This window comes from Panicum virgatum, chromosome 2K (assembly GCF_016808335.1).
Source record: "Panicum virgatum strain AP13 chromosome 2K, P.virgatum_v5, whole genome shotgun sequence".
NCBI classification, from domain to species: Eukaryota; Viridiplantae; Streptophyta; class Magnoliopsida; order Poales; family Poaceae; genus Panicum; species Panicum virgatum.
This window is the reverse complement of record NC_053137.1, coordinates 2,231,320-2,258,361: the sequence shown is the minus strand read 5'-3', so window position 1 is coordinate 2,258,361 and position 27,042 is coordinate 2,231,320. Positions and strand designations below refer to the sequence as shown.

Sequence of the window (27,042 nt, the reverse complement as noted above, 5' to 3'; positions counted from 1 at the left end):
GCTCGTGAAATAAGGTAAGTTCATGCGATTTTTTCTCGTGATTTAATGAAGTACAAGCTACGTGCGGTAGGAGTTAGCGGCTGAGATCTTGCCGACGATGATTACGAATACACGCTCGAATAGTTCAAAATAGGTCCCTGAAAAAAAGGGGGGGGGCTGTCGCCCCCCCAACGGGCGACAGGCCACTGTCGCCCGAGGGGTGGGCGACAGGCCCCTGTCGCCCGTTGGGGGGGCGACAGGCCCCCCCCCCCTTTTTTTCTTCAGGGACTTCGATGCGAATTTGAAGAAAAAAAATTACACTTTGGTCCTGTCGCCCTATGGGAGGGCGACCGGGGTATATTTTTGAAATATTTCAAAACGGACATATATTTTTGAAATTTTAATTTTTAAAAAATATAAAAAAGAAAAAACCGCCATTTCGTACTAGTAGGTCGGGGACATAACTTTTGCAAAAAAAAAAAAGGGACATTGCTTGTGCTTCAAAACTATAGTTCTCGTGGAATTTTTTTTCCGTAGATGTGCAAGATCGGAGTATATTTTTGCACGTGCTGTCGTGCATGTGTTGATTTCCTCAAGGAAACTGCATTGCCGACCGATCTTGCTGGAAGCACAGTAGACTCATCCAATGCATGGGGTCGGACACCAACGCGGCTAAATTAAACAGGCCCAACCACTTGAATATTTACCATGGGACAGTAACCGCGTGAGCCGTACATTGCGGCGTACGCAGCGTCTTTATTATCTTTCTGTTTTAAAATTTAGGTTGTTTAATTTTTTTATCTAAAATTTGACTATTTGTTCTATTCAAAAAATCTGTGCAAATATAGCTAAATTTAAATCATTCTTCAAGAACCTATATTAATAAAACAAACCACAATAAAAAAAGTGATATTTTGTATAATTTTTTTACTAAGACGAGTGGTCAAATTTGAGGTAAAAAAATCAAACACCAATAATTTGGAACAATGGGAGTAGCCAGTGAACCCACCACAGTGAAAAAAAAGTACTTGAGATCGAACGCGTGTTCACACGGTGAGTGGCAACTGGCAAGCCAAACCGAGCCGAGCTAGTCACAGACTAAGCGAGCTAACGAGTCACTAGCTTTTTATCCAAATTCCAACCCTAATAAGTATAAATTACACAACCAACTTGAATTATATAAGCGACCTACAATTTGGATTGTTGCACACTCCTAAGGTGATTGCACTTGCACATGCAGCTATTATATATGAATCCTCTGCATGCGTTTCCCTGGAGCTTTCCGCGCGCCTCATTTCGGACCAGCCCACACGACACAACTAAAGCTGACGGCCGACGACCAGCCGTTGACCAGGATGACCTGCAAGCCGCGGTTAGCATATACAGCGTCCTAGGTAGCTGCTTGATCGGAAGCCTCCTCTGTATTTCCTGGAAATTACCAAAGCTCGGTGATCCCCTTCAAATATCAGTGACAGCAGTGAAGAAGCAAACATGCATGCTTGCAGTCATGCATCCAAGTGGAATCAAATGGCAGCAGACAGTGCGTCGTCACCCGCGTGAACGGTGGTACATGGGGACCGGCGCAACACGGGCGGGATGTGCTCGGGCGCAGCGCTGCTGGTTCCCATTAGTTGCATGTTGCATCTCAGCTGCTCCAAACATTAAATAATGATCCAGCTAACCCCCCACTACTCTGACACCAGATGACCTGGCGTGCGAGACGCCCGCGAGCTGGCGCATCCATAACTCTTGCTCTTAGGTGTTGTGTGATCACCATCAGTTGGTGGGTGTGATTATTCGCAGGGCTGCACGCACCAATAAATTAAAACTGATCGCGCGTCCGGTCTGCTAGCCTGCAACTTTTGGTTGCTAATTTATGTACCCGTCGGATCCAAAAGCCGCTACCGGCTGGACAGGGCTGAGTCAGCCGCCAACAGTAGATGAGAAAAAGGCAGAAGTAAAGACATGCGTCAGTACCCATCACAATACAGTAATGCATATGCGCGTATCCGGCCAAAGCCTTTGAAAGAGTAGTATATATCTCGATCGAATCACAGTATTTATGTACTCTCCAGCATGCGTCTTGTTAGAAGCGACGGCGAACAAAACGATGAAAAATAGAAAGATCAAACCGCAGAAAGACACGAAGATTTAACGTGGAAAACCCCTCCAATGCGAAGGGTAAAAACCACGGGCGCCAGCCAGCAAGAACTTCACTATATCGGGTGTTTGTGTACAACGCCTAGCGGCGGCTTACAAGAGGAATAATATGATTGATGTTTTTCCGGTGAAGCCTATGGGTTAGATATATAGGAGAGTCACGTGGTCTCCTCAACTTCTACTAGCAATGTGGGATTAAAAGTTTGCACCACATGGGCCTTAATGGGCCAAGCCCAAATTCCAACACTCTCCCATCAGAATTTGGATCACAATATAACATACTCCACCTTGAGACAAATTCCTTCTTGTAGCATATCAAAATCATCACCTGAACACAACAAAGAACAGAACTTCTGGCGCCAAATAGCCTCTTGGGCTAAACTGTCAAACCAACTAAGCTTGAGCAAAGCTCAAACTTAGCTACAGGAACTGGTTTAGTCATCATATCAGCTGGATTATCATGAGTACTGATCTTGCATACCTTCAATTTACCTTGTGAAATAATATCACGAACATAATGGTACTTGACATCAATATGCTTTGTCCTTTCATGAAACATCTGATCTTTAGTGAGGCAAATAGCACTTTGACTGTCACAGAATAGATCAATGCAAGAATCAACTCCACACAGCTCAGCAAACAAACCTTTCAGCCAAACTGCCTCCTTGCACGCTTCAGCAATAGCCATATATTCTGCTTCTGTGGTAGACATAGCAACAACAGGCTGCAAAGTAGCCTTCCAACTCACAGCACAACTGCTAACAGTGAACACATAACCTGTGAGTGACCTGCGCCTATCCAAATCAGCAGCATAATCTGAATCCACATAACCAATGAGTCCCTGATCAGTTCTCCCAAACTTCAAACAAGAATCTGCTGTTCCTCTGAGGTACCTGAAAATCCACTGAACTGCCTTCCAGTGTTCTTTACCAGGATTAGACATGTATCTGCTAACCAAACTCATAGCATATGATAAATCTGGGCGAGAGCAAATCATGGCATACATCAAAGAACCAACAGCACTAGAATATGGGACTTTTGACATGTATTCAACATCCTCCTCAGAACTAGGGCACTGAGCAGCTGACAATTTAAAGTGAGGTGCAATAGGAGTACTAACTGGCTTTGAATCATGCATATTGAAACGCTGAAGAACCTTGTTAATGTAATTATACTGACTAAGAAATAATAAACCAGATTTTCTGTCTCTAGTAATCTCCATACCTAGAATTTTCTTAGCAACACCAAGATCCTTCATATCAAATTCACTACTCAACAATTTCTTTACTGTAGTGATTTCTTTTCTGCTCTTGGCAGCAATAAGCATGTCATCAACATATAACAGCAAGTATATAGGTGATTCCTCAACAATCTTAATGTAAACACAGCTATCATATTCAGATCTTTTAAAACCATGTAACAACATAAATGAATCAAACCTCTTATACCACTGACGAGGAGACTGTTTCAAACCATACAAGGATTTCTTTAATTTGCAAACATAATTCTCTTTGCTTGGCACTATGAATCCTTCTGGCTGATCCATGTAAATTTCCTCCTCAAGCTCTCCATGTAAAAATGCAGTCTTCACATCTAACTGCTCAAGCTCAAGATCATGCATAGCAACAATACTAAAGAAAGTCCGAATTGAGCTATGCTTCACAACTGGAGAGAACACATCATTATAGTCAACACCAGGAATCTGACTGAAACCTTTTGCAACTAACCTTGCCTTAAATCTTGGAGGCTCACTAGAAGACAAACCCTCCTTTCTCTTGAAGACCCATTTGCAGCGAACAGTCTTCTTTTTCTCAGGCAAGCTTACAATCTCCCATGTGCCATTCTTCTCAAGAGACTGCATCTCCTCATGCATAGCTGAGATCCACTTCTCCTTATCAACTGAATCAATGGCTTCAGAATATGTTGCTGGCTCACTAGCATCCTCCACCTGTTCAGCACAACTCAAAGCATAATAAGTCAGATTACACTCCTCAATTAAACGGTTTGGAGGTCCACAACTCCTCTTTGATCTGCGAAGAGCAATAGGTAAATCTACATCCTCCTCATGCTGCAAATCAGACTGTGAAACTGGAGGTGAGTGCTGAACAGTATCAGGAACACTATCTGAAACATCATTACCAACAACATCATTTTTCTGGTCATCCATAAGCTCCACCTGCACACTAACTTGTGACTGCAATTTCTCAACTAAAGCATCATCTGTGGACAAACTGTCAGTAAACATCACAGATTCATTGAAAACAACACTTCTGCTCATAAAAGTCTTTCTAGTTTCAGGATTCCACAATTTATATCTTTTGACTCCCGAACCATAACCAAGAAACAGACATTTAATAGCTCTAGGCTCTAATTTTCCATTATCAACATGAGCATAAGCAGTGCAGCCAAAAACTCTCAAGTGTGAATAATCTGCAGGTGTACCAGACCATACCTCAATAGGAGTCTTCTTGTTGAGTGGAATAGAAGGCGATCTGTTGATCAAATAACATGCTGTATTAGCAGCCTCAGCCCAAAAACGCTTGTTCATATGGGCATTGGACAGCATGCAACGAGCCTTCGAGATGATAGTCCTGTTCATACGCTCGGCCACACCATTCTGCTGAGGAGTGTATGGTATGGTGTGATGCCTAACAATGCCTTCTTTTCTGCAATAATCATCAAAAGCATCCGAACAGAACTCTCCACCATTATCAGTTCGAAGTACCTTGACCTTCTTCTCAGTTTGCCTTTCTATCATAACTTTCCATTCTATAAAAGCAGCAAAAGTATCATCTTTGCTTTTCAGAAAATAAGGCCAGACTCTTCTAGAGTAATCATCAATAATGGTAAGCATATAACGAGCACCACCATATGAAGGCTTACGTGAAGGACCCCACAAATCAGCATGAACATAATCAAGTGTACCTTTTGTGGTATGAACAGAGGTATTGAATTTGACCCTCTTATGCTTACCAAATACACAATGCTCACAGAACTTCTTGCCACTCAGAATGCAGCCATCCAGCAGGTTTCTCTTCATCAATTCTGCCATACCGAGTTCACTCATGTGTCCAAGACGCATATGCCAAAGGTCAGTCTTACTAGGTTCAGCATTAGCAACATTAGCAGCAGAAACAGAACCATGCAAAGTACAACCTCTGAGAACATATAAATTTGAAGGATTGAGATCACCCAGCAAACATACAAGAGAACCTTTAGATACCTTCACAACTCCACCTGAACTGGTGTATTTGAGTCCTTCTTTATCAAGTGTGCTCAATGAGATCAGATTTCTTTTCATCCCTGGTATGTGCCTTACATTCTTCAGTATGCGAATCATGCCATCATGGGTCTTGATCTGAACAGAGCCAATGCCAATAATCTCACACGGGTTATCATCTCCCATGCGCACAAAATCACCGTTCTGCAAAGACTCATAGGAACTGAACCAATCTCTATTAGTGCAGATATGAAAAGAACATGCAGAATCAAGAATCCACTCATCATGACCAGCAACACAACCAGCAAAGACAACCAAACAATCTGACTCAGAGTTTTCACCAGCAGAAGCAACACTAGCCTTACCATCAGATTTATTTTTCTTCTTCTCCTTATTCTGCAATTTCCAGCAATCCTCAATCATATGAGATTTCTTCTTGCAATACTTACAGAATTTCTTCTTGGGACCTTTGGACTGGGAGCGGCCTCTACCGTCATTGCTCTTGCCACGATCGTTGTTATCACTTGAGGATCTTTGCTCTGATCTGCCTCTGACATGCAAAGCGTCGCCCCTAGAGGACGAGCCATCTGTCTGCACCATGCCTTTCATCTTCTCCTTAGACTGGAGTGCCTCACAAACTTCCGCAAGGGTTAGTTCATCACGACTTAATAGTATGGTGTCACGGAAACTTGCATAAGAACTTGGCAAAGAGCATAATAAAAGAAGACCTAAGTCCTCATCTTCATACTTAACCTCCATCGACCCTAGGTCAGCAACGATCTCCTTGAAGACAGATAGGTGACCCATCACCGAATCACCCTCCTGCATCTTAAGCGTGTACAGCTTCAACTTCATATGCAATTTACTGGTAAGATCCTTCGACATGCAGATCGATTCCAGTTTTAGCCACAATTCTGCAGCAGTCTTTTCCTGCAGCACTTCTTGTAGAATATCATTAGATAGATGAAGCTGAATAAGAGAAAGAGCCTTACGGTCCTTGCGCTTCTCCTCATCGGTCCACTCATCCTTCTTTTTCTTCCCGAATTTTTCCAGCGCCTCATCAAGATCATTGGTTTGCGCCAGAATAGCTCTCATCTTGACTTGCCACAGCGAGAACCTTGTCTTGTAGTCCAACATCGGTAGATCATACTTCATCGACGCCATCACGAAACCCTAACTTGAAACCACGGCTCTGATACCACTTGTTAGAAGCGACGGCGAACAAAACGATGAAAAATAGAAAGATCAAACCGCAGAAAGACACGAAGATTTAACGTGGAAAACCCCTCCAATGCGAAGGGTAAAAACCACGGGCGCCAGCCAGCAAGAACTTCACTATATCGGGTGTTTGTGTACAACGCCTAGCGGCGGCTTACAAGAGGAATAATAGGATTGATGTTTTTCCGGTGAAGCCTATGGGTTAGATATATAGGAGAGTCACGTGGTCTCCTCAACTTCTACTAGCAATGTGGGATTAAAAGTTTGCACCACATGGGCCTTAATGGGCCAAGCCCAAATTCCAACACTCTCCCATCAGAATTTGGATCACAATATAACACGTCTGAAGGTAACTGCACACGGTCATCACATCACAGCAGGTACGTTACGTGTACGCTGGGTTTGGATGCGGTCGCTGGTGGCTCCAGTTATATTGATTCGTTCTGAGTTCCCTTTTCGTTTCACGGTTGCGTTACTGTACGGTGATCATGCCAAGGCCATCGATCTACAGTTAATTTGGCACCCGGCACACAAGCTTAATCATGCCAGAGGCTGGAGCGTGCATGAGTAGCAGCATCACAATAATAATGTATCTCTCGAATATTAATCCAAGGTGTACACACTGCTCTACAGTGCGAACCGCATGCATCTATCTCGCATTGCATTCCCTGGAGCTTTCCGCCTCGATCGTTTCCGGGCGGCCAGATCCCACAGCTGCCTCGCTGTTTCGCACTACGCAGTGCTCAAAACCAAAGGGTTCCTCGCTCCACTTTTGAGCAAGCTGACTGGAGGACGGTCTGCCACTCAGTCGTCCTTATTAGGAAGAAGGACATGAGAGCCGTAGGTCCGCTGCATTTCGTCGAGCTTTCCACATCGTTCACGGGCAGCAGACATCTCTGCCTCGCAGTTTCGCCGTTCGTCCCAGCTAGTAGAGTTCTCCACTTCTATATAATTAAACAGCTCGTCCGGTAAGAAGAAGAGAACGACGCACGCAGCCAACCACCACACCTTCTTCCTTCTCTGAAGCAGATCCTGTGTAGCTTGTTTTGCCTGTCCGGCAGATCAGCTTGTGACCACTGTCCTCTCTAATGGGGGAAATGGTGGCTTCGACTCTTGCTCAGGAGGGCGTGAGCAGGGTGTTCTCGTCCATCTCAACCAAGCTCGATGACAGGGCGTCCAGAGCTCACAACGTCGCGAGGCTCGAGATGGCACTCTCTCGCTTGGAGTTTGTCCTTGAGTGGGCCAGGAAGCGGCCAATCACATACGTCTCCCTCATCCGTCGCTGGGGCATGTTCAGTCGCGCCTACAACGAGGGAGTTGATCTGCTCAACAAGCACAAGCTGCCAGCCGCGCTCCAAGGCCACGCAGAAACAGGGCAAGTGGTGGTAAGGAGTTCCTACTACTACCTCCAACGGATTGCTGGTGCTGCATATTTCTCCTTCTCTTCTCTTGCTGGCCTGAACAAGCAGTGCATGAGCTCGTCCGCTGTCCAAATCTTTGAGGGGTACGCAGATAGTGCTGACAAGTTTGTAGCGGACGTGGAGTCCGCCTGCCCACTCCGCCGCGACACCTTCTTCCCCTACCCATTTGTCAGGCAACTTCTCCAAGGGAAACGTCTCATCTACCATAAGAGGGTGAAAGGAAGCCAAGTGCTCTGGTTTGGTATATATCCTGTGGTTTCGGAAGGGCGTGGCGTGGAGGCATGGCTATGGTATGAGTGTTTCGATCCCGAGAGGCTAGACAAAAGTTTCAGCCTAAACTTAATACTACGGCTGTCGGAAAGCACGGACATAGTTGGGACTGCTATAGATTGCGTGCGGTCATCCGCATCACTGCTCAACCTTCCAGCTCAAGATGCGATAATTGGACATCTCACCCAACTGCCTAATTTACAGGAGATTTCAGATTCGTATGCTCCTCCCTTTGTTGTCTATGAAAAAAAATTGGCTTGGTTAATTACAGGGTCGCGCCCGGATCCACTATGTTGCCAAGGAAATGGGCATGGGCCTAGTGCTAATAGCACTAACTCATCGGGGTTATCGCATTTATTCCAAGAGCAAATTATTTATTTCATTTTCAGTTGTTATGTCTCAGCACTAGAGTACAACTTGCCTAGCGCATCTGACGAAGCTGGTGGTAGAAACATCGTGCTAGATCGGACACCTCTTAGGCTGGAAGTTTGCTTCGCACCTCATGATGACGACCCGAGATGCAACACTTTTGTATCGGAGACCATGGGAAGCAAATACGAACGTTTTCCATTTGGCAGCATAGAACAAACAGTTGATATGACAAGATCAAGATCAGTTGAATTTCTCATCCGTCAGCCTGAGGTGAAGGATTATAGGGTGTCCTGGTACTCTAGACATGGTGCTGCATACTTTAGGATGGAAAAGCCATGGATCGACATGACAGCTGTGTCCAAAGCCAGCGGCAGCAGGTACAACACCCGGAGTGCAGCTGCAAAGAGAAAGCGGTCATAGAAGACTCTGGTTGTCAACTAGTGGCTAGCATATATATCGTGTGCTCCTTTTACTGAATGTAACGAGCAGAAGCTCTGCTGCTGTTTGTGAAACAAATGAATGAATGTACTGTTTTTGCATTATTTTTTCTTGTGCGAAGTACTGCATTGCATTATTGTGTTACCACCCACCTGACTAACTGATTCATGTGGTTGTGAGAATAACATGCTCAACGGAAGTACAAAACATAGCAGAGCTCAATAAATGTGAATAGCTTAAACGGATGCCAAATGCCGAACCTAGTAGAAATAACGTCTGACAAATGTAAATCCTTTAATTGTCACGTATATACGCTCACCAACAATCTTTTGAATGTTTCAAAAAGGAAAAAAAGAAACAAAATCCCGATCGATGAATGGAAGTTTGGACCATGTTCAGTCACGTTGTGACCGGGTGGCGGGGTCTCGAGGCCTACACGGGCCTCTGCGGAATTAGTTCGGCGAGGCCTAGCAGCATCCCAGCACCAATTGACCGGAAAGGCCTAGTGTGCAAGGTCAGGCCCCGACCGGAAAGGCGCGGGCGGGGCGGGGCGGGGCGCGGCGGCGGCGGCGGCCTGTCGATAGCATCTGCTGCGGCCACAGCGGCTGCGGGCGCCTGGGCCGCGGCGGCTGCGCCGGCCCTCAGTGTGCCGCCTCTGGTCACCGGCTGCGGCCGCCGGATCGGGCTTTCCCCGGGCCGGATCTAGGCTTCCTCTTACCTTGAATGTACTATTTTTGCATTATTATTTTTTTGTGCCAAGTAGTGCATTGCATTGTTGTGTTACGGCCACCTGACTGACTGATTCATGTGGTTGTGAGAATAGCATGCTCAACGGAAGTTCGAAACAAAGCAGAGCTCGATAAATGTGAATAGCTTGAGCGGATGCCAAATGCTGAACCTAGTAGAAATAAGGTCTGACAAATGTTCCTTAATTAGTTGTGACGTATATACGCTCACCAACAATCTTTTGAATGTTTCAAAAAGAAAAAGAAAAAAACAAAATCCCCACCGATGAATGGAAGTTTGGACCATGTTCAGTCAAGTTGTGACCGGGTCTCTCCCTCTCTCGAGGCCTTCATGGGCCCCTGCGGAATTAGTTCAACAAAGCCCAGCATCTCAGCACGAATTGGCGGCTTTTTTATTTTTTTATTTTTTATTTTCATTTTTTATAAAAATATATTTTCGATTTGGAAATTTACAGAAATAGGCGGCCGGCACCTGGCCGCCCCGCTACGGGGCGGCAGGGGGTTTTATGCAAAAAAATTTATAAAAAATTTGCACGCCGGTCCTTGGAGGACCGGCCGCCCGGCAGCCGGGCGGCCGGCCCTGGGCGTTGGGCCTGTTTGAGTATGCGCGCTGTCGGACTTCAGTCAGTAGTAAGTACTACAAGAATACTTTTCTCAGGAGCTGAGAGACCTTGAGCTCTGAACTTCTGATGTCTGAACTGTCGGGTGTCGGCCTGCGAGCCAATTCTCTGTTGCAAGCGAAGCTTTGCCAATCTGCTGTAATCCTGTACAATCAACTTTCACATACAGTACAAATTAACATAAATAAAAGAGGTTATCCACAAGTTTCGCACACATTGCACAATAATGCACCAGCCGTACACTTGCACTGGTCTTAAGGCACGCTATCGAGGCTGTTCGCTGCCGGCTGCTTGCACACGCTATAAAAATCCACACGCCATAAAACAAGCAAGCCCACAATTAAGCTCTCACCGAATCCCTGTCCGGTTACACGAGTGAGAGAGAACGTCATGAGCGGCGCCGGCGAGGCCGCGGGCGGCGGCAGCAAGCTGCAGAGCCCGCTGCTGGCTGCCGCCTCTGGGCCGGCGACCACCTCAGCTGGCGGCGGCGATGGCGGCCACGGGGTGAGCCGGCAGCTGGAGGGCATCCTGCGCGACGGGTCCCGGCCGTGGCCGCGGCGGGCGCTGGCGGCGTCCGCGGTGGAGCTGCGGCTGCTGACGCGGCTGGCGGCGCCGGCCGTGCTGGTGTACACGGTGAACTACCTCATGTCCATGTCGACGCAGATCTTCTCCGGCCACCTCGGCACGCTGGAGCTCGCCGCCGCCTCGCTGGGGAGCAACGGCATCCAGATCTTCACCTACGGACTCATGGTACGCGACCGCCCACAATCTCTCTCGTCTGAAAGCGATTGTGCAGCCTTTCGTAGTAAAATATACTACTGCATAGTTGGTTTGTTCAATGATGAATTGATGACCACCCACTCCCAGTCATCTATGTGTTTTTTTCTGGTGTCTTGTCGGTCTGTCCAGCGGCACCCTGAACGCCCAGGGCCGGCCGGTCCTTCAGGGACCGGCGTGTAAATTTTTTATAAAACTTTTTGCATAAAACCCCCTGCCGCCCCGCAGCAGGGCGGCCGGGTGCCGGCCGCTCGGCAGCGGGGCGGCCGGGTATATATTTGTAAATTTCTAAAACGAAAATATATTTTTGTAAAAAACAAAATTGAAAAATAAATAAAAAAAAAACGCCACGAATTGACCGGAAAGGCTCAGCGTGCACGTCAGGGCCCGTCATCACACGCGTGACGGTGAATCCTCGTGACTGACAGTCAAGGTGTGTAACCCAGTCATTTTTTCAAAATCGTATATCCAAATCAAAATTCGACTGCACTACCGTGTTCTTGCGATGAAATCTTCAAAACATGATCATACTTGGATGATTTTTTAATGGAACTACTCCTGAATAAAACAATAGAGTTCAGTAGTCACCACGGCAACATTTTATTCAGAAAACAATAGAGTTCAGTGTTCGCACCGGCATTTTCTAGGTGCCCCTACTATCCAGGTCTCAACACGTGGCATTCTTGTCTTTTAACTGTTGTCAAATGTGAAGAGGTTGGTGACTGAAGAAATTATAATTAGCAAACAAAACTTTATTTACTGAAAATGATATATCTTGCTGAGTCAAAGTAAGATATAGATTGCACAACTCCGACAACACTTGTGACCGTGCAGCATCTTCTGGTCGGTCCTAGCTAGCTGTTCTCCATCTTGGGTTGCTAGTTTATCAGGAACAGACAATGCAGCTGGGCTTCTGGTTTGCAGTGTTGCATTGCAAAGAGAGCTTTGTAGCTTCCATCACCACATTGTAATCACCGGACGACTTGTCACAAATAAGGTGCCCATTGTACATATGCTCGGCTGCTCGGCACACAGGTAGATCGATCAGTATCAGTTCCCACTTCCCACCGTGGCCTGCTGATGGCGCTGTCCTCGACTTGTCACAAATAAGGTGCCCATTATACATGGTGGTGCTTTACTGAGTGCACCGGTGATATTTTCTCTTCCTAATAGCTTCAGACCCTGTTTCCTTAGCACGACGGGCCCTCTCTCGCTTCTTCTCTCTATCAGCTTCACGTTCCTCTGCCTTCTGACGTTCCACTTCTGCAATCCTCTTCTAAATCTCTTCCTGATTTTTCTTTCGCTTCTCCTCCATCTGTTCTTCATGCAGCATTCGTTGCCACCTTTGTGCAGCCCACCTTGTTTGACGCTCCACGTGGTCCTTATCCTGCTGGGATTGCTCGGCGTCTAACCACTACACAAAATCACATAGAGGCGGTGCAGTCTTTCCCCAAATCATGTTAGAAGTCATTACTAGATCTGAAAGTGACAAACTCTGATAGTGTTTTGTAGTACCTTTACTCGGTCCTTGCCGTAATGCTTGGGCGGGTCGTACTCGTAATTCTCGCACATGAAGAATCTCTTGCCAAAGTCGTCCCCCAAAACCCTTAATTTCATTAGTTTGCACAAGGATCCGCAAAAACACATAGGCACCTGGACTCCTTGGCGGACTGTTTCCGTCACCTTATTCCATGTAATGTAGGTGGATCCTGAGGATTTCATGGTGTTGAGCCCTGGCAATCACAAGTGAGCAATCAGATTGCTAATATACTATATCAATGCTAATCATTATCAGTAACTACACCTAAATGTACCACTAATCACTCCTAATAATAATTAAACTGATTGCTAAACTATTTTCTAACATTTTCTAAAAAAATTTCTAACATTTTCTAAAAATTTTAATATTATCTTCCAATTTTTAAGACTTTCTAATACTTCTCTAATAATTTTCTAGTATTTTCTAATACTAAATCTAATATTAAATGTACTATATCAACGCTAATCACTACAAGTAACTGCATCTAAATGTACTACTAATCACTCCTAACAATAATTGAACTGATTGCTAATTTACTGTTTCAAAAAAATAATTACAACATAATTTATTTATAAAATATAGAAAATTTTAGTTATCTAAAATCACCTGCTTGAAAATCCGACATGGTGTCCAGAGCACACATTGTTAGCAGCCCATGTACTGAAGCACATGCTGGGCCCCGTCGCAGCACCCGTCCGAGGAAGCCCAACCCGTCCGTCGCTGGACCCGAGTGGATGAATGTCTGAGCCAGTCGGCCCATGTAATGAACTATATAAACTGGACAGCAGAGGGGAGAGAATTAACTTGTAATACGCCAACTTATTTCCCAAGCTAATCTGTCCTCTGTTCTTCCACCTCTGCTTTCTTCCGATCCCATCTCCAATTCTCTGAATCCTTCTACCCCCGCTACCAGCTTCCCTCACACACATCCTCGCAAGGCTCGAGATGGCACTTTCTCGGTTGGAGTTTGCCCATGAGAGGACTGGGAAAATGCCAATCACGTATGTTTCTTTGCTTCGTCGCAGGAAGATTATCAAGAGAGCCTACGTCGAGGGCACAGAGTTGCTGAACAACCACAAGCTACATGTAAGTCTCTGCTGCTCTACTCTCAACTTTGATGAGCTGGATGCTTGCGCCCAAGAACACAGAGAGTTGGTGCTGCAATGCAGCGTTTTCTGACTCTATGCTTTTATTTATATATCTGAATTATTTAACTGCCTAACTAACCTGAAAAACAGCAAAAGATTCTGACACTTAACCAACTCCAAGTCTGCAACTGACAGTGACTCAACACCAACGGACACACGATAATCATCTACTGACACGACTAGGATTACTCCAACACTGCAGGCGCTGGAAGGCTATGAAGAGGCCGGGCAAGTGCTGATAAGGAGTTCCTCCTCCTCCTCCATTGCCCAGACGTTTGAATGGTATGCAGATTGTGCCGACAAGTTCGTGACAGACGTGGAGTCCGGCTGCCCACTTCGCCGAGACACCTTCCGCTCTCCATTTGTCAGGCAAGTTTTTGAAGGGAAAACTGTCGTGTATCAAAGGATGAAAGAAAGCCAGCGGCTCTATTTTGATATATGGCCTTCGATTTTGGAAGGCCGGGGCGTCGAGGCGCACATACGGTACAGATACTTCGATCCCCAGAGGCTAGATAAAAGTTTCAGCATAAAGTTGGTGCTACGGCTCTCTGAAAGCACAGATATAGTCGGCACCGCTATCAATTGCCTGCAGTCATCTGCGTCCCTGCTCAATCTTGCAGTTGAAGATGCAATGGGAGAACTCACCCAGCTACATAATTTACAGGACATGTCATGTTCTTATGCTCAGTTCTGTCCCTGGGTTGACATCATTCAAGAGTGCTACCCTGATGACACTAAATTTTTCCGCTCAGATCCACTCTGCTGCTGTCAAGTGAATGGGTGCGAGCCTGTTGTCAGCAGCAGCATCTCATCAGACCTATCACACATATTCCCAGAGGAAACTATATTTTTCGGCTTCGAATGTTACGTCCCAGCACTAGAGTACAGGTTGCCGTTGCCGGCGAGCGCATCAGATGATGATGAACACGGCATGCAGGATCGCCATCGGAGACAACCTCTTGAGCTCACACTTCTGTTCGCACCTCATTTTTTGCGCCAATGCGTGCCGCAAGGGAATTGCATATTTGAGGTGAAAGGGGGTAAAGAAGAAGAACGTACATATAATAGCATTCAGCAAACCTTTGATACAGCAATAAGATCAGAGGCAATCGACTGTCTCATCCATCAGCCGGAGGTGACCAAGTGTGCAGTGTACTGGCGCCCCAAACATGGTGCTGCAGGGTTTTTTGTGAAAAAGCCAAGCACCCACATGGCAACCACCGTGCCCAAAACCAGGGGCAGGTACAGCACCTGCAATTCAGCAAAGAGAAAGCGGCAGAAGTAGTCATGGGAGGTCACGATTATGTCTTGCCGTCTACATTATCATTTCCCAACTAGCATCTCTTGTTCCTCTTGCTCAATTTAACATGCAGATGCCCTGCTACTCTAAGGTTTTTTAATTACAAGATAATTTCTTAATGATAAAGTAGAGACAAATGTTAATGCCTATCCTCTTTCGGCTTCTTTGCTTGCCCTCGTCGTAGCATGGGAAAGACATTAATTAATCTGATTTAGTTGCCAGTAGTTATGCCTATTATTTTTTAATAAATAATATTCAAATAGAGCAATAATAGATAGTTACATTTGGTACTAGTTTCATATTTTTCTGAACTAAATTGAATTAGTTTTGATTTTTTAGAACAATTAGAATTTTTATTTAAGAAAATCCAAAACCACATTCAAAATCACCCAATGGGCCAAATTTGTCTAGTTTTGATAGTTGGATGGCCATCATTATTTGGATCTGGCCAACGGTTTGTACTGCACTGAGCTCATATGCCCTCCTATTTATACTTGCATACAGCTCATTTGGTTCCAGTGGAATTAGAATCAGCTACCCTGATCAGTTGGTCATTTGGCCAAAAGTCCATCCCTTCCAAGAGACTGGAATCCGAAGTAGCTTTTTGCACGTTGCTGAAGAATGAGAAGATTTAATGTAAGGACTCTGCATCCCATCAACAATGTTACCTAAACATTCGCTCCGTATATTATTTTTTCTCTTGTGTGCGTTTAATAGCTCCTGTTGTTACTTTTGTTTCCTCAGCAGGCAGATCAACTCACCATAGTGACTTCATGGCAGAAATAGTCATATCAGCTTTTGTTCAGGAGACTGTGAGCAGAGCCGTCTCATTTGTATTGGACAAGCGTGAGGAGAAGGCATCTGAAAGTCACAGTCTGGAGAGGCTAGAGATGGCACTCTCCGAACTGCAGTTCTCTCTTGAGAGCACTGCGAACCTGCCAATCACGGTTCACGGACATCTCCCTGCTTCAACGCAGAAAGGTTTTGAAGCTTGCCTACATCAACGGCACAGATCTGCTCGACAATCACAGGCGGCAGGCACTGCAAAAAGATCAGGACATCAGGCAAGGGGTGAAGCGCAAACGACGGTGGATTCCTCCTGCTAAGAATTTGACAACCTCATCTTTTGCTGGCTTAAACAGGGATGATGTCAGACGATTTGAATGGTTTGCAGATTGTGCAGGAAAGTTTGTAAGAGATGTTGAATCCGGCTGTTCTCTCCGGCACTACACCTTCTGCAACCCTCTTGTCAGGCATCTCCTTGAAGGGAAAACTCTCACATATCAAATGGTGCAAGGAAACTGGCAACAAGGTCTTTATATATGGCCCACGTGCTTTGAAGAGCGTGGCGTGGAGGCAACTCTAGGGTATTGTTATAGGGATCACACAGCGGCAGAGAAAGATTTCCTGATTTTGTTGATCCAACGAGTATCAGAAAGCACAGACATAATTGGGATTGCTGTTAAATGCTTGCAGTTTTTGACATCTCAGTTCCAGCTTGTGTACGAATCTGCAATTGGGGAACTCACCCTTCTGGCCAATTTACAAGACATCTCCCGGTCGTATGCGCCACCGCGCGTTGCCATCAAGGAGCGGCATATCAAAGAAACTCAACTGTATCACCCGGATCCAGTATGTTGCAAAGCAAATGGGCAGGGGCCTTGTGCTAACAACATTGTTTTGTCAGAGATGTCACACATATTCCCAGAGCAAGTTAATTATTTCCGTACTGATTGCTATTCCTACATTTCAGCACTAGAGCACAGCTTGCCTAGCTCATCTGATGAAGTGGGTACAAGCGTCATGAGAGATTGGAGGGCACATCTGTTGAAGGTGTCAGTTTGCATTGCACCTCATCTTGTGGATGAAAAGCTGCAACCTCAGGAGTTACTTAATGGAGTTAGTTGGAGATAATGAAGAATTTTGTCATGTTAGCTTACAACAAGCAGGTGTCATGGCAACCTCAAAGGAAATCAATTATTTCTTACACCAGCCAGAGATTACGGATTACAACATGCTCTGGGCGTCAAACCATGGTTTTGGACGTTTTGTTGTGCAAAAGCCTAGCACCAAAACAGCCAGGTGCACACAAAAGCAATGGCAGGATCCAAATAAGTGCAAAGAGGAGGCCGTAGAAGAGAAGTTGGAGGTGTGTCCATCAAGGCACTAGGCGACCTAGAATTAGTTTGTCACTTTGACAAGGTCATGAATAATAATACTTTCTTCTAAAAACCTCGATCACATGATTCCGCCGAGCTTGTACTAGTGAAGAAAGAGTGTTTTTTTTTGTCAAAAATAAAGGTACAAAGACTAAAGCTTGAAGCTCAGATGGTAATCTACTATGATGTCTGATTTTTGGATCATCCTGTATTATAAATAAAACTGTTTTCAGCCTTTTACTCACCAGTTAGTCATGTTACTATATTATTTGCAATACTTTGCTTAAACACAGCGAGTTGTTCATCATATCGAATATGAAGCATCTTTCAGGAGTGTCAGCTGTACAAGACAGACCTGAGCACACTGTCTGGAGTAATCGTCAATGAGGAATTTGCATATGCTCTTCATGCAATGCTCATTTGATTTTGCTATCCCGATTAAGCTATATGATGGGCTAGTGCCGATCAAGTTGCTGACTCCTTGGTGTGTGAGAGTTAAACCGATAATCTAGCAAGGGAGCGATGACATCACTAGCTCATTTGCGGACTTGCAACCAACAAGTTTCCAGCATCATGAGCCCCTGGATGCAAATTGAAAGGGGCACATTGTTTCCAACAGGGCATGGCAAGGACGGAATCATTACAAACAAGATACATGTTAAATGCCTAGAAACAGAGGAACACAGAGTTCTTTAAGCTCACACCATAGACCAGAATGTTTTCCCTTGCTAGCACTATTGGTTTACTAACCTGATATAGCTCATAGAACATGCCCTCCAGCAACTAATGAACTCTGTAATTTCTTTTTCTGATAGCTAAAGAAGGGTGGTGTTCCTGTCAAAAACAGCTATTTCACAGTTCAAAATGCTGGTTAATTGATTTATAAGAGCTAATTCTGGGATAAGCTGGAAGCTTGGAGTAGTTGATTTCCTTTCAGAAGAAACCAAGCAACGGGCAGAGTACTGCAAACAGAGAGTGGAGTAATATGACAGCCACATTACGCGTAAAACAGTGTGCGACTGACTGAACTAAAACCTGAGCACTTTCACCCAATATAACTGTCAGAAGAACATGACCACAACTCAATGAGATGTGATGCTGTCAGCAATCAATTGTAATGTTAATCCACTAAGTGATGGAAGATACCATAGTTCCAAGTTGCTGACTCGTTATTGTGTTAAACAACACAGCAATTCGTAGGATTGCATTGGTCAAGTCATCAGATCAGAATTTGCAGGCCTCATGCATTGCCAACGTGTGCAACCTATGGTGCCCTTTTTTTCTAAGGAATTTAGGAGCCAATTTTTTCATCTTGAACAAAATACAAGCTACAGTGTAGTGGACCTGTCAGTCACAACTATAAGAGAGGAAGAACATATGGTCCATAAGACCATAACTGCACATGATGTCTTACACTATCATGAAGGAAACTACCCAACATAATTCTAAAATTCCAAAGCATCAGATTCAGCCTAGTGGCTTTTTGAACTGGCAAGGTTCTAGCATGACCATATGTCTTAACTATCACACTCAAGTTACACAACCAAATAATAAACATCTCAATGTGTTACTCTGCAGGATACCAACAGCAGCAAACTCAGCTTGATAGTCCCATAAATTAGCTCAGGAACTACTACAGTTCAGATGATTAGTGATTATCCACGATTTCCAAATTAACTGTACTAAATCTTTAAGTTTCAGTTCCAAGTGCATTCCTAAACAGGCGGAAACAACAATCCTCATTCCGGAAGTGAAAAACTAAGCTGAAGCAATCAGATTAAGTTTTCTGTCAAAACCACCCCAATACATATTCTGCTCCAACTGCACTCATCAAGCATCAGCACAACACTAGCTGAATCAAGATTAACTCCAAACCTCGAACATAGCTTTGTCATTGTCATAAAAAGACTAGTGAGGAAAAACATAAGGTCTATAACTGGCCATGGTGGGTTGCAACACAAGAGATTAAATATCTAACAGTATACTAATAAACATTTTAAAGCATCAGCCCTGCAACATGCCTTGGTGGATTTGTAAATTGGCTAGGTATCGCTGTGGTGATTAATTTGTCTCTGCTGGCAGTGGCAATTTTCTACAAGCATAATCTGGAAAATACCAAGCATACAAGTTAAAAAAAAGTTTATACTGTTTAACATTTATTACCAGAGAGCAAAAGAATGTACAAGCCAAAATATTAGAACCCCAACTTGCAGTTAAGAAAAAAATTTAATAAATTCTAGCGCGTCTTGCCAAGATAGAAAAATGTCCTTAATAAGTCAAACATGACCAAAGAGACTAGTTTAATTGGTTAGCTGTGATGTTGCATAATCACATATTCAGTTTTCAAAGCAAAAGTATCATCTACTCCCATATCTGAAAAACAAAGTTCTCACTAAGAAACATTTATTCCCATATCAGAACAACTAAAGTCTCAGATGTGCCTCTTCTGGTAATTTGCTGCTAGTACAATCAAAGAGCTACCATGCATAAAAGTCTAAAAAGATATATAATTTTTTCTTAAGGAGGAAACACCGAAACAGTAGGGAGTGTCCATGCATAATACCTAAAAGGATGATAAAATAGCGCACAAGATAAATGGTGATAAAAATGGCTAATGGTTCGGTGCAATTCAAAAGGTTCCCAAGATTGGGTTTTATTTACAATGTGAGAAAATATTGCTAAAATAAAAATGCTGGGCACGTCCTCGGCTGGCATGAGGGCAGCGCCCCAGCAGTCCACGTCTGCAGGCAGGTCAATCGTAGACAGGCAATGCCTGCCCAAGTCATACTTGAGGATTTTATTGCCAGCATCCGGTGAAAGTAGGATCCCAGACAAGGAGGTTTTCGGCAGGCCGTCGGACGAGCACGCGGCCGTGGCGGGAGTCGTGGGCGTACCAATGGCTGCCGTCGAACGCCGGCTTGGAGAAGGGGGAGGCCGCCGCGACGCGGATGAAGGCGGGGGAGAGGTCTCCGTCGAAGAAGCCGAGCAGCGGAGGGTCCGGTGGAAGCGGCGGAGGAAGGCGGGGTCGGAGAGGACGCGGCGCCACGGCTTGCAGACGAGGGAGGCGCGGAAGAGGCGCGCCGGCTCGTCCGGCGGGAGGCGGAGGAGGATCTCCGCGATGACGTCCTCGTTCAGCTCCGGAGGCGGCGGCGCCATGGCGGCGTGGTCGTGGTCGTCGAGGGTTTGGGTGGCGACGGGATTGGGGGGGACGAGCGAGCGAGCGAGCGAGAGCAAACATCGTTGACACATCATTGAAAGCCCGGTTGCCGCATAATCAGGGTATGCGCCCACCCACCCGCAACATCAATGATGTACCCGGGCGCTGCTGGGGTCACGCGGGTATGTGCGAGCGCGGGTGCAATCCCGCGTGTCGTATAAAGCAGCAATGGACCCTGAGCAGGCCAAATTTGTACGTATTCACGGCCCATGAGATATGTCGCATCATTAACTATATATTTCTTCTTTCATGAGATTAGATGGATAGCAGTGGCAGTTTTGCTGCCTGCCACACGCCTTGTCTATATCACGTAGATTCCGTGCGACATAGAATGCAAGAAGAAAATTATAAACTGCAAATTTATTATTCAAATCAAATTCTGTTTAGACCATTATATTCTATTTCTCCCTCCTACTTTATTTTCTAGTTCTTCATAGTTCTCGATCTTTTTGTATCTTCCATGCTCTCTTTGTATCTCTTCCACTTCTAATCTTCATCTATTCTTTTCTTTTCTTCTTAGTTAGTGTCTTTTATATTTTTTTCATACTTTTCAACTCTTTTTCTTTCATTTGTTTATCCTTACGCTATCTAATACTTTAAATTCTTATTCTCCTTTTCTATTCCATTATTCTTACCCATTCTTTTTTTATCTATCCCCTTATTTTATTATTCTAGTTTTATTCTTTCCTTATTTCACACACTCAAATCTATAGATTTACACTTTTTTTCAACGGTTTGGCATACACATTTTGTTCCAATGAACAATTTGTTTCAATGGAACAAATTTTGGTTCCAATGGTAAGATTGAATCCAATTTAACTAATTCTAATATTTGTTCGTTCCATCGGAAGGAGGGACATGTAATTTCCGGGCAAGGACAAGCTAAGCCGGCCGGCCATGAGTAGGATGTAAACCGTTTTATAGTTATATTGCCGACCGGTGACGACTGATGATAGCGAGCTCCACTTCAAACGGAGTGGCTGATAATATCATAATATCTGGTGGTCTCACGAAGTTCGTTGACGAATACTAGCACTAGCCAGCCAGCTGGCTTGTCCAGGAGGACGTTTAGCTAAGAAAGACTGACAACGATCTGTAATTAATCTTGCGGCATGTTACAAGTCGTGGCGTTCAGTAAACCTAATCCCGTCTGCAATTGTTTACTCTCTCGCGCGGTTCTATATGTGACATCCTAGGAATTTTCCTGTGCCTTTCTTACAGCTTTCTGAGTCGTTTCGGTGGCACCCAACAGGTTTGCACTACTTAAAGCTATATACATACACCATTTCTTCTGCAGCTCCCGCTGTACTTGCAAGTTTTCTGATGAGTTGTTTGGGTGGCAACAACCCAGTTCTACACTTCCATTCCAATCAGCTAAAGAAGGAGACACACGACTTCTGGTGGAATCTGTTGGTGATTCGTTCCACACGAGGTGGATCGTCAGTTGCTGCTGCACGCTAGCTGCTGCTATAATAATTATGTCTACATTCCATCAGTAGTAACCATATACATGACTCCACATTCCTCTATGGGTGAATCAAAGCAGAGCTCAGTTAGTTATTTTGTATCCTTAATTAGCACGTAGATTCATAAGATCTGGGACTTGATGGCCCTGTCTTCAGCCCTTGCTCAGGAGGGCGTGAGCAGGGTGTCCTCTTTCATCTCAACCAAGCTCGATGACAGGGCGTCCAGAGCGCACCTCGTCGCTAGGCTCGAGATGGCACTCTCTCGCTTGGAGTTTGTCCTTGAGTGGTCCACGAAGCAGCCAATCACATACGTCTCGCTGCTCCGCCGCAGGAAGATGCTCAAGAACGCCTACATGGAGGGCGCAGCCCTGCTCATCAAGCACAAGCAGCAGGTGCAGGAAGGCCACGAGGAGGCTGGGCAGCTGGTAACGAGTTCCTCCTACCTTGAACGGATTATTGCTACTGCTGCGGAATTCTCCATCTCTTCTCTTGCTGGCCTGAACAAGCAGCAGTGCTTGAGCTCCTCCGTCGTCCAGATCTTTGAGTGGTACGCAGGTTGAGGTGGCGAGTTTGTGGCGGACGTGCAGTCTGGCTGCCCACTTCGGCGCGACACCTTCTTCCGCTACCCATTTGTCAGGCAACTTCTTCAAGGGAAAACTCTCATCTATAAAAGGGTGAAAGGAAGGGAAAAGCTCAATTTATTCATATCACCGTTGATTCTAGAAGGGCGTGGCGTAGAGGCAGTGCTATGGTATCATTATTTCAACGCCAAGAAGCTAGATAAAAGTTTCAGCCTATGCTTAGCGCTACGGCTGTCGGAAAGCACAGATATAGTTGGCGTTGCTATATATTGCTTGCGGTCATCTCTATCACTGCTCAACCTGCTAGTATCTCCAGATGCAGTAATAGGAGAGCTCGCCTCGCTATCTAATTTACAGGATATTTCAGAGTCGCATGCTCCTCCCTGGGTTGGCTTCGAAGACTGGTATGCTTCCGTCAGTAAATATTCGCGTCCGGATCCACTATGTTGCAAAGCAAATGGGATCGGGCCTAGTGTTATGATGAGTAGCATCTCATCGGAGCTATCACACTTATTCCGGGAGGAAACTATTTGTTTCAATTTCAGTTGTTGTGTCTCAGCACTAGAGTACAGCTTTCAAAGCGCATCTGACATGGTTGTTAGAAATGTTACGATAGATGGAGATGGAGCACCTCTTAAGCTGGAAGTTAGCTTCTTACCTCAGAACTCGAGTCACATGAGTTTTGCACTGGAGGCCATCGGTGGAAGCAAAACAGGAGAAGAACGTCCATTTGGTATCATACAACGAATGGTTGATATGATAAGATCAAGATCGGTCGACTGTCTCATCCGACAGCCAAAGATGAAGCATCATGAGGTGTCCTGGTTGTCTAATCATGGATTTGCATGCTTTAATGTGGAAGGGCCAAGGATCCGCATGGCAGCTGTGCCCAAAGCCAGCGGCCGGTACAACACCCGCAATGCTGCAAAGAGAATTTAGAAAATTTCAGATATACTACTAGTAGTGCAATACTGCAATATAATCATGTTACTCTTAATTAACTATAGTAATTGTGATCAATTGTGATTGAATATCGTGCTGTTTATTTGGTTCCCTAAATTCTCAATAAATACAAATGCATTGGAACTAGAAAAGTTATATCTATTTAAGCATTTGATTGGCTTCATGAGCTTCTCTATACAATTATTCCTTGATATTTGATATTGCTTTAATTAGATGGACTTCGCTACAACCTAAATGAATAGTCTTTGTGGGACAAAATTTGGAGGCTAAACGAACAGTCTTTGCAGGAGAGAGGGAGTATATATCATGTGTTCCTTTACTGAATTGTAACAAGCATAGCCCTGCAGCTGTTTGAGTAGACCTTATCATTTATGGGTCGGGTCAAAAAAATCCGGTTCTTTTTTTTGTTTTAGCCTGTACCCAGGCCAACCTGACTGTTGGGCCAGATATTTTGGTCCGAGCCCGATCCGATCGGATCGGGTTAGGTCGGCTCAAACCTGATTCTTTTATAAACTTCAGATCGGGTCAGATTGGATCGGGTTTCGGATAAAAAAATCCAGTCCATACCTACCCTATTCTTTTGTGCTGGGTCAAAAAATTTTGACTCAAGTCCGGCCCATGCTTTAATCGGGTCGGGTTGGGTTGGATTTTTTTTGGTACATCTGGTTGGCTTTACCGGGTCGGGTAGCCCGTGATCAGGTATATATGTTTGAAAAATAAAATAATGTACTATTTTGCATTGTTAAAATCTGTAGACATTGCGAAATGATGTGTAATCTAGTGGTTACAAGAGTCTTGGTAGCACCTGAGGTATTTGGGCTTGACTCCTCATGAGAGCGAATGTTTTGAATATTTTGAGGATTTACCAGCTCAGTCTTCGAAGATGCTCATTGGTCATCTATTTTGATGATTTGTTGATTCAGTCTTCGAAGATTTTACTGTGTACATGTGTTCATAGGAGTGTGAGTGTACGTGCATTGTGAGTATCTGATTGTACTATATAATCTCAAAAAAAATATGTAGACGTAAGTAATATGTTTTAGGAAATTCTACTCTTATTTTACATCCGGCCAGCTATCCAGTGGACTTTATTCAAGTAAGTTTTCAAGATTTTTACGAAAATTTGAAACGAGGGATTTGAGATATTGTATGCCGACGGTGACACTCCCATATATATTCAACATATTCTTAAGAAAAAAGTCTAAATTACTCCCCTCAACTATAGCCAAAGTCCGGATAACCCCCTAAACTACAACTTGAACCAATTTACGCCCTAAACTATGCCATTTACTTCATTCTACCCCATAATACAATTTGTTGTTTTTGTTTCTCCACACACAAGTTGAATTTTAACCTCAAATTTTGCAGGGTTGAATTTTAACCTTAAATTTTGCAGGGTTGTAGTGGACATCAAGACGCATATTTTTGAAAAAATTTAAAAAAAATTAACTTTATTTTTCAAATAATTTTGAACTCCAATGTTTATTTTTTGCTAAATATTCTAACATATCACAATAATGATAAAAAATTATGATATATTTTTCTAACATGTGTTATGATGTGCACTATCATCTTGTAAAATTTTAACTTAAAATTCCACCTATGCATGGAGAAATGAAAAAGATAAATTATGTTAGGGGGTAATTTGAACCAAAGAGCATAATTTGGGGCGTAAAATAAACCAAACGATAGTTTAGGGGGTTATTCATACTTTAACAATAGTTGAGGGTAGTAATTTTGACTTTTTCATATTCTTAAAACTTGAGTCAACAAATATAAAAGCTAATTTAGCATCTTGCGCAAGAAAATTCAACATTTCAACATGTGAATGTTGAATCGGTATATACATTTTGAACAAGTCCAGTTAAATTGTTGATTTTTAAAAAAATATATAAAATATTTTGATATCGGATCTTATCATGTAGAATTGATTCTTAGCAACACAGTGGTTAAAACTGATTAGGCCAGTCTCAATGGGAGTGTCATCGACACAGTTACCAAGATTGTAAAGTAGGTAACCCAGCCGGAGGAGTGTCATACTCACATTTTATGACACTCTCACTCCTCTCTCTTCATAATGAGGCTGCCATGTCAACAAAATTAGTGTCCATGACACTCCTATGACACTCCCATTGAGACTGGCCTTAAGAAAACCGGTTGAGAGAAAAAAATATTTCAACCAACAAAGTCTAAAGGTATTCCTGTCGGCAATAATGCAAACATCGAATGATAACGCAACCTGATCACAAAGCATATATCCGATAACTCAGAATATACTTCAAGAAGATATCGGTAACCATAGTCTAATTCTATTATAAATGACCAGAAATTACAAGAGTGGACTAGAGATGAACCCATACCAAAACTCTCGAGCGACTCCGGGGACTCAATGACTCCTAGACTTCTCCTAAACTCCACTAAACCTATAACTAAGCAAGAGAGGTTGAGAGGTGTGGTGTGTGTGTTCCATTTCCTACCCCCCCCCTTATTTCTACAGCTATTCCTCCAAGAATTGACGTCTAGAAGCAATGAGGAGCTGCCACGTCGAAGGAGTAAGGCGGTGGGGCCCATGGGCTGATCGGCCGACCAGGGTGGTCGGCCGGCCACCCCGTGGCGCCAACCGCCCCCAAACTTCTTCTCGTGGGCTTGTCTGGGCCTCCTCTTGTCCAAAAGTTATGGCACAACTTGTCTTAACTGGATTTGTTTCGGTTCTTGGGCTACACTTGGTCGTTTGAGCCTGAATCGGTGCTCTGATAATTTCTGTAATTTTATGTCGGGCCACTCCCACCGGCGTGACAAGCTTAACATGTGGAATATGCGCTGGCAGACCCCTTTTGAGCGCTCCAGAGCGTACCAACGTGGCACACCTTGTCACGCCAATGTATGTGGCGCGACAGTATGTTTTTGTCGTCACGCCACGCGGATTGGCACGACCAAAAAGGTTAGATCTGCAAATATTTGTTTGGGTGGGTTATTTTTAAAATAAACTTAAAAATAGGTTAAAAAAAAAATCCTGCAATTGGCGAAGCACTCAATAGAATCTGTCCAGTGTAATTAATCTGAAGGAACTGGAAGGCAGAGGCTCAGTTAATAAGCAAAGTAAATAGAAGCTTCCCTTTTGCTATGTATCGAAGTCGTCGTGCCAGATCGTGGTCTGTTAAATCTCTTGCAGCGTTATTTTGCTTTCGGCTTAGAAGATAGGTTCTGGAAGCAGTGCATGCAGCTTCAGCCACCTTATAATTAATTGCTGTATAAGAACAGGCGCTTGACAGTGCTGCAAACAATTTCATATACTTCTCAGTAACCGTTGTCAGGGACCTTGTCGTTGTTGATATGGTTTGTTGTAACTCATGAAGTTTGACGAAGACTAAGCTAAGATTAAAGGAATCTTATCTATGCAACGTGGGTCCAGGTTGTGAAGCTATTGCACTAACAATACATATAAAT

The 27,042-nt window shown here is 44.2% G+C and overlaps 3 protein-coding genes across 3 annotated transcripts; all 3 read left to right on the top strand.

The window, feature by feature from the left end:
- The first annotated feature begins 1,739 nt into the window (after positions 1-1,739).
- LOC120660794 lies at positions 1,740-9,182 on the top strand. Its single transcript, XM_039939438.1, has 2 exons — positions 1,740-1,814; positions 7,637-9,182. The coding sequence occupies exon 2, from the start codon at positions 7,666-7,668 to the stop codon at positions 9,058-9,060; it is 1,395 nt and encodes a 464-aa protein (XP_039795372.1). The 5' UTR covers positions 1,740-1,814; positions 7,637-7,665; the 3' UTR covers positions 9,061-9,182.
- A 1,484-nt stretch (positions 9,183-10,666) lies between these two features.
- LOC120659458 (protein DETOXIFICATION 40-like) lies at positions 10,667-11,404 on the top strand. The gene has a single exon (XM_039937616.1). It carries the CDS (start codon positions 10,835-10,837, stop codon positions 11,402-11,404), a length of 570 nt encoding a protein of 189 aa, XP_039793550.1. The 5' UTR covers positions 10,667-10,834.
- A 2,139-nt stretch (positions 11,405-13,543) lies between these two features.
- On the top strand, positions 13,544-15,356 carry LOC120660815. Its single transcript, XM_039939457.1, has 2 exons — positions 13,544-13,847; positions 14,112-15,356. The coding sequence occupies exons 1-2, from the start codon at positions 13,707-13,709 to the stop codon at positions 15,192-15,194; spliced, it is 1,224 nt and encodes a 407-aa protein (XP_039795391.1). The 5' UTR covers positions 13,544-13,706; the 3' UTR covers positions 15,195-15,356.
- Positions 15,357-27,042: the final 11,686 nt, after the last annotated feature.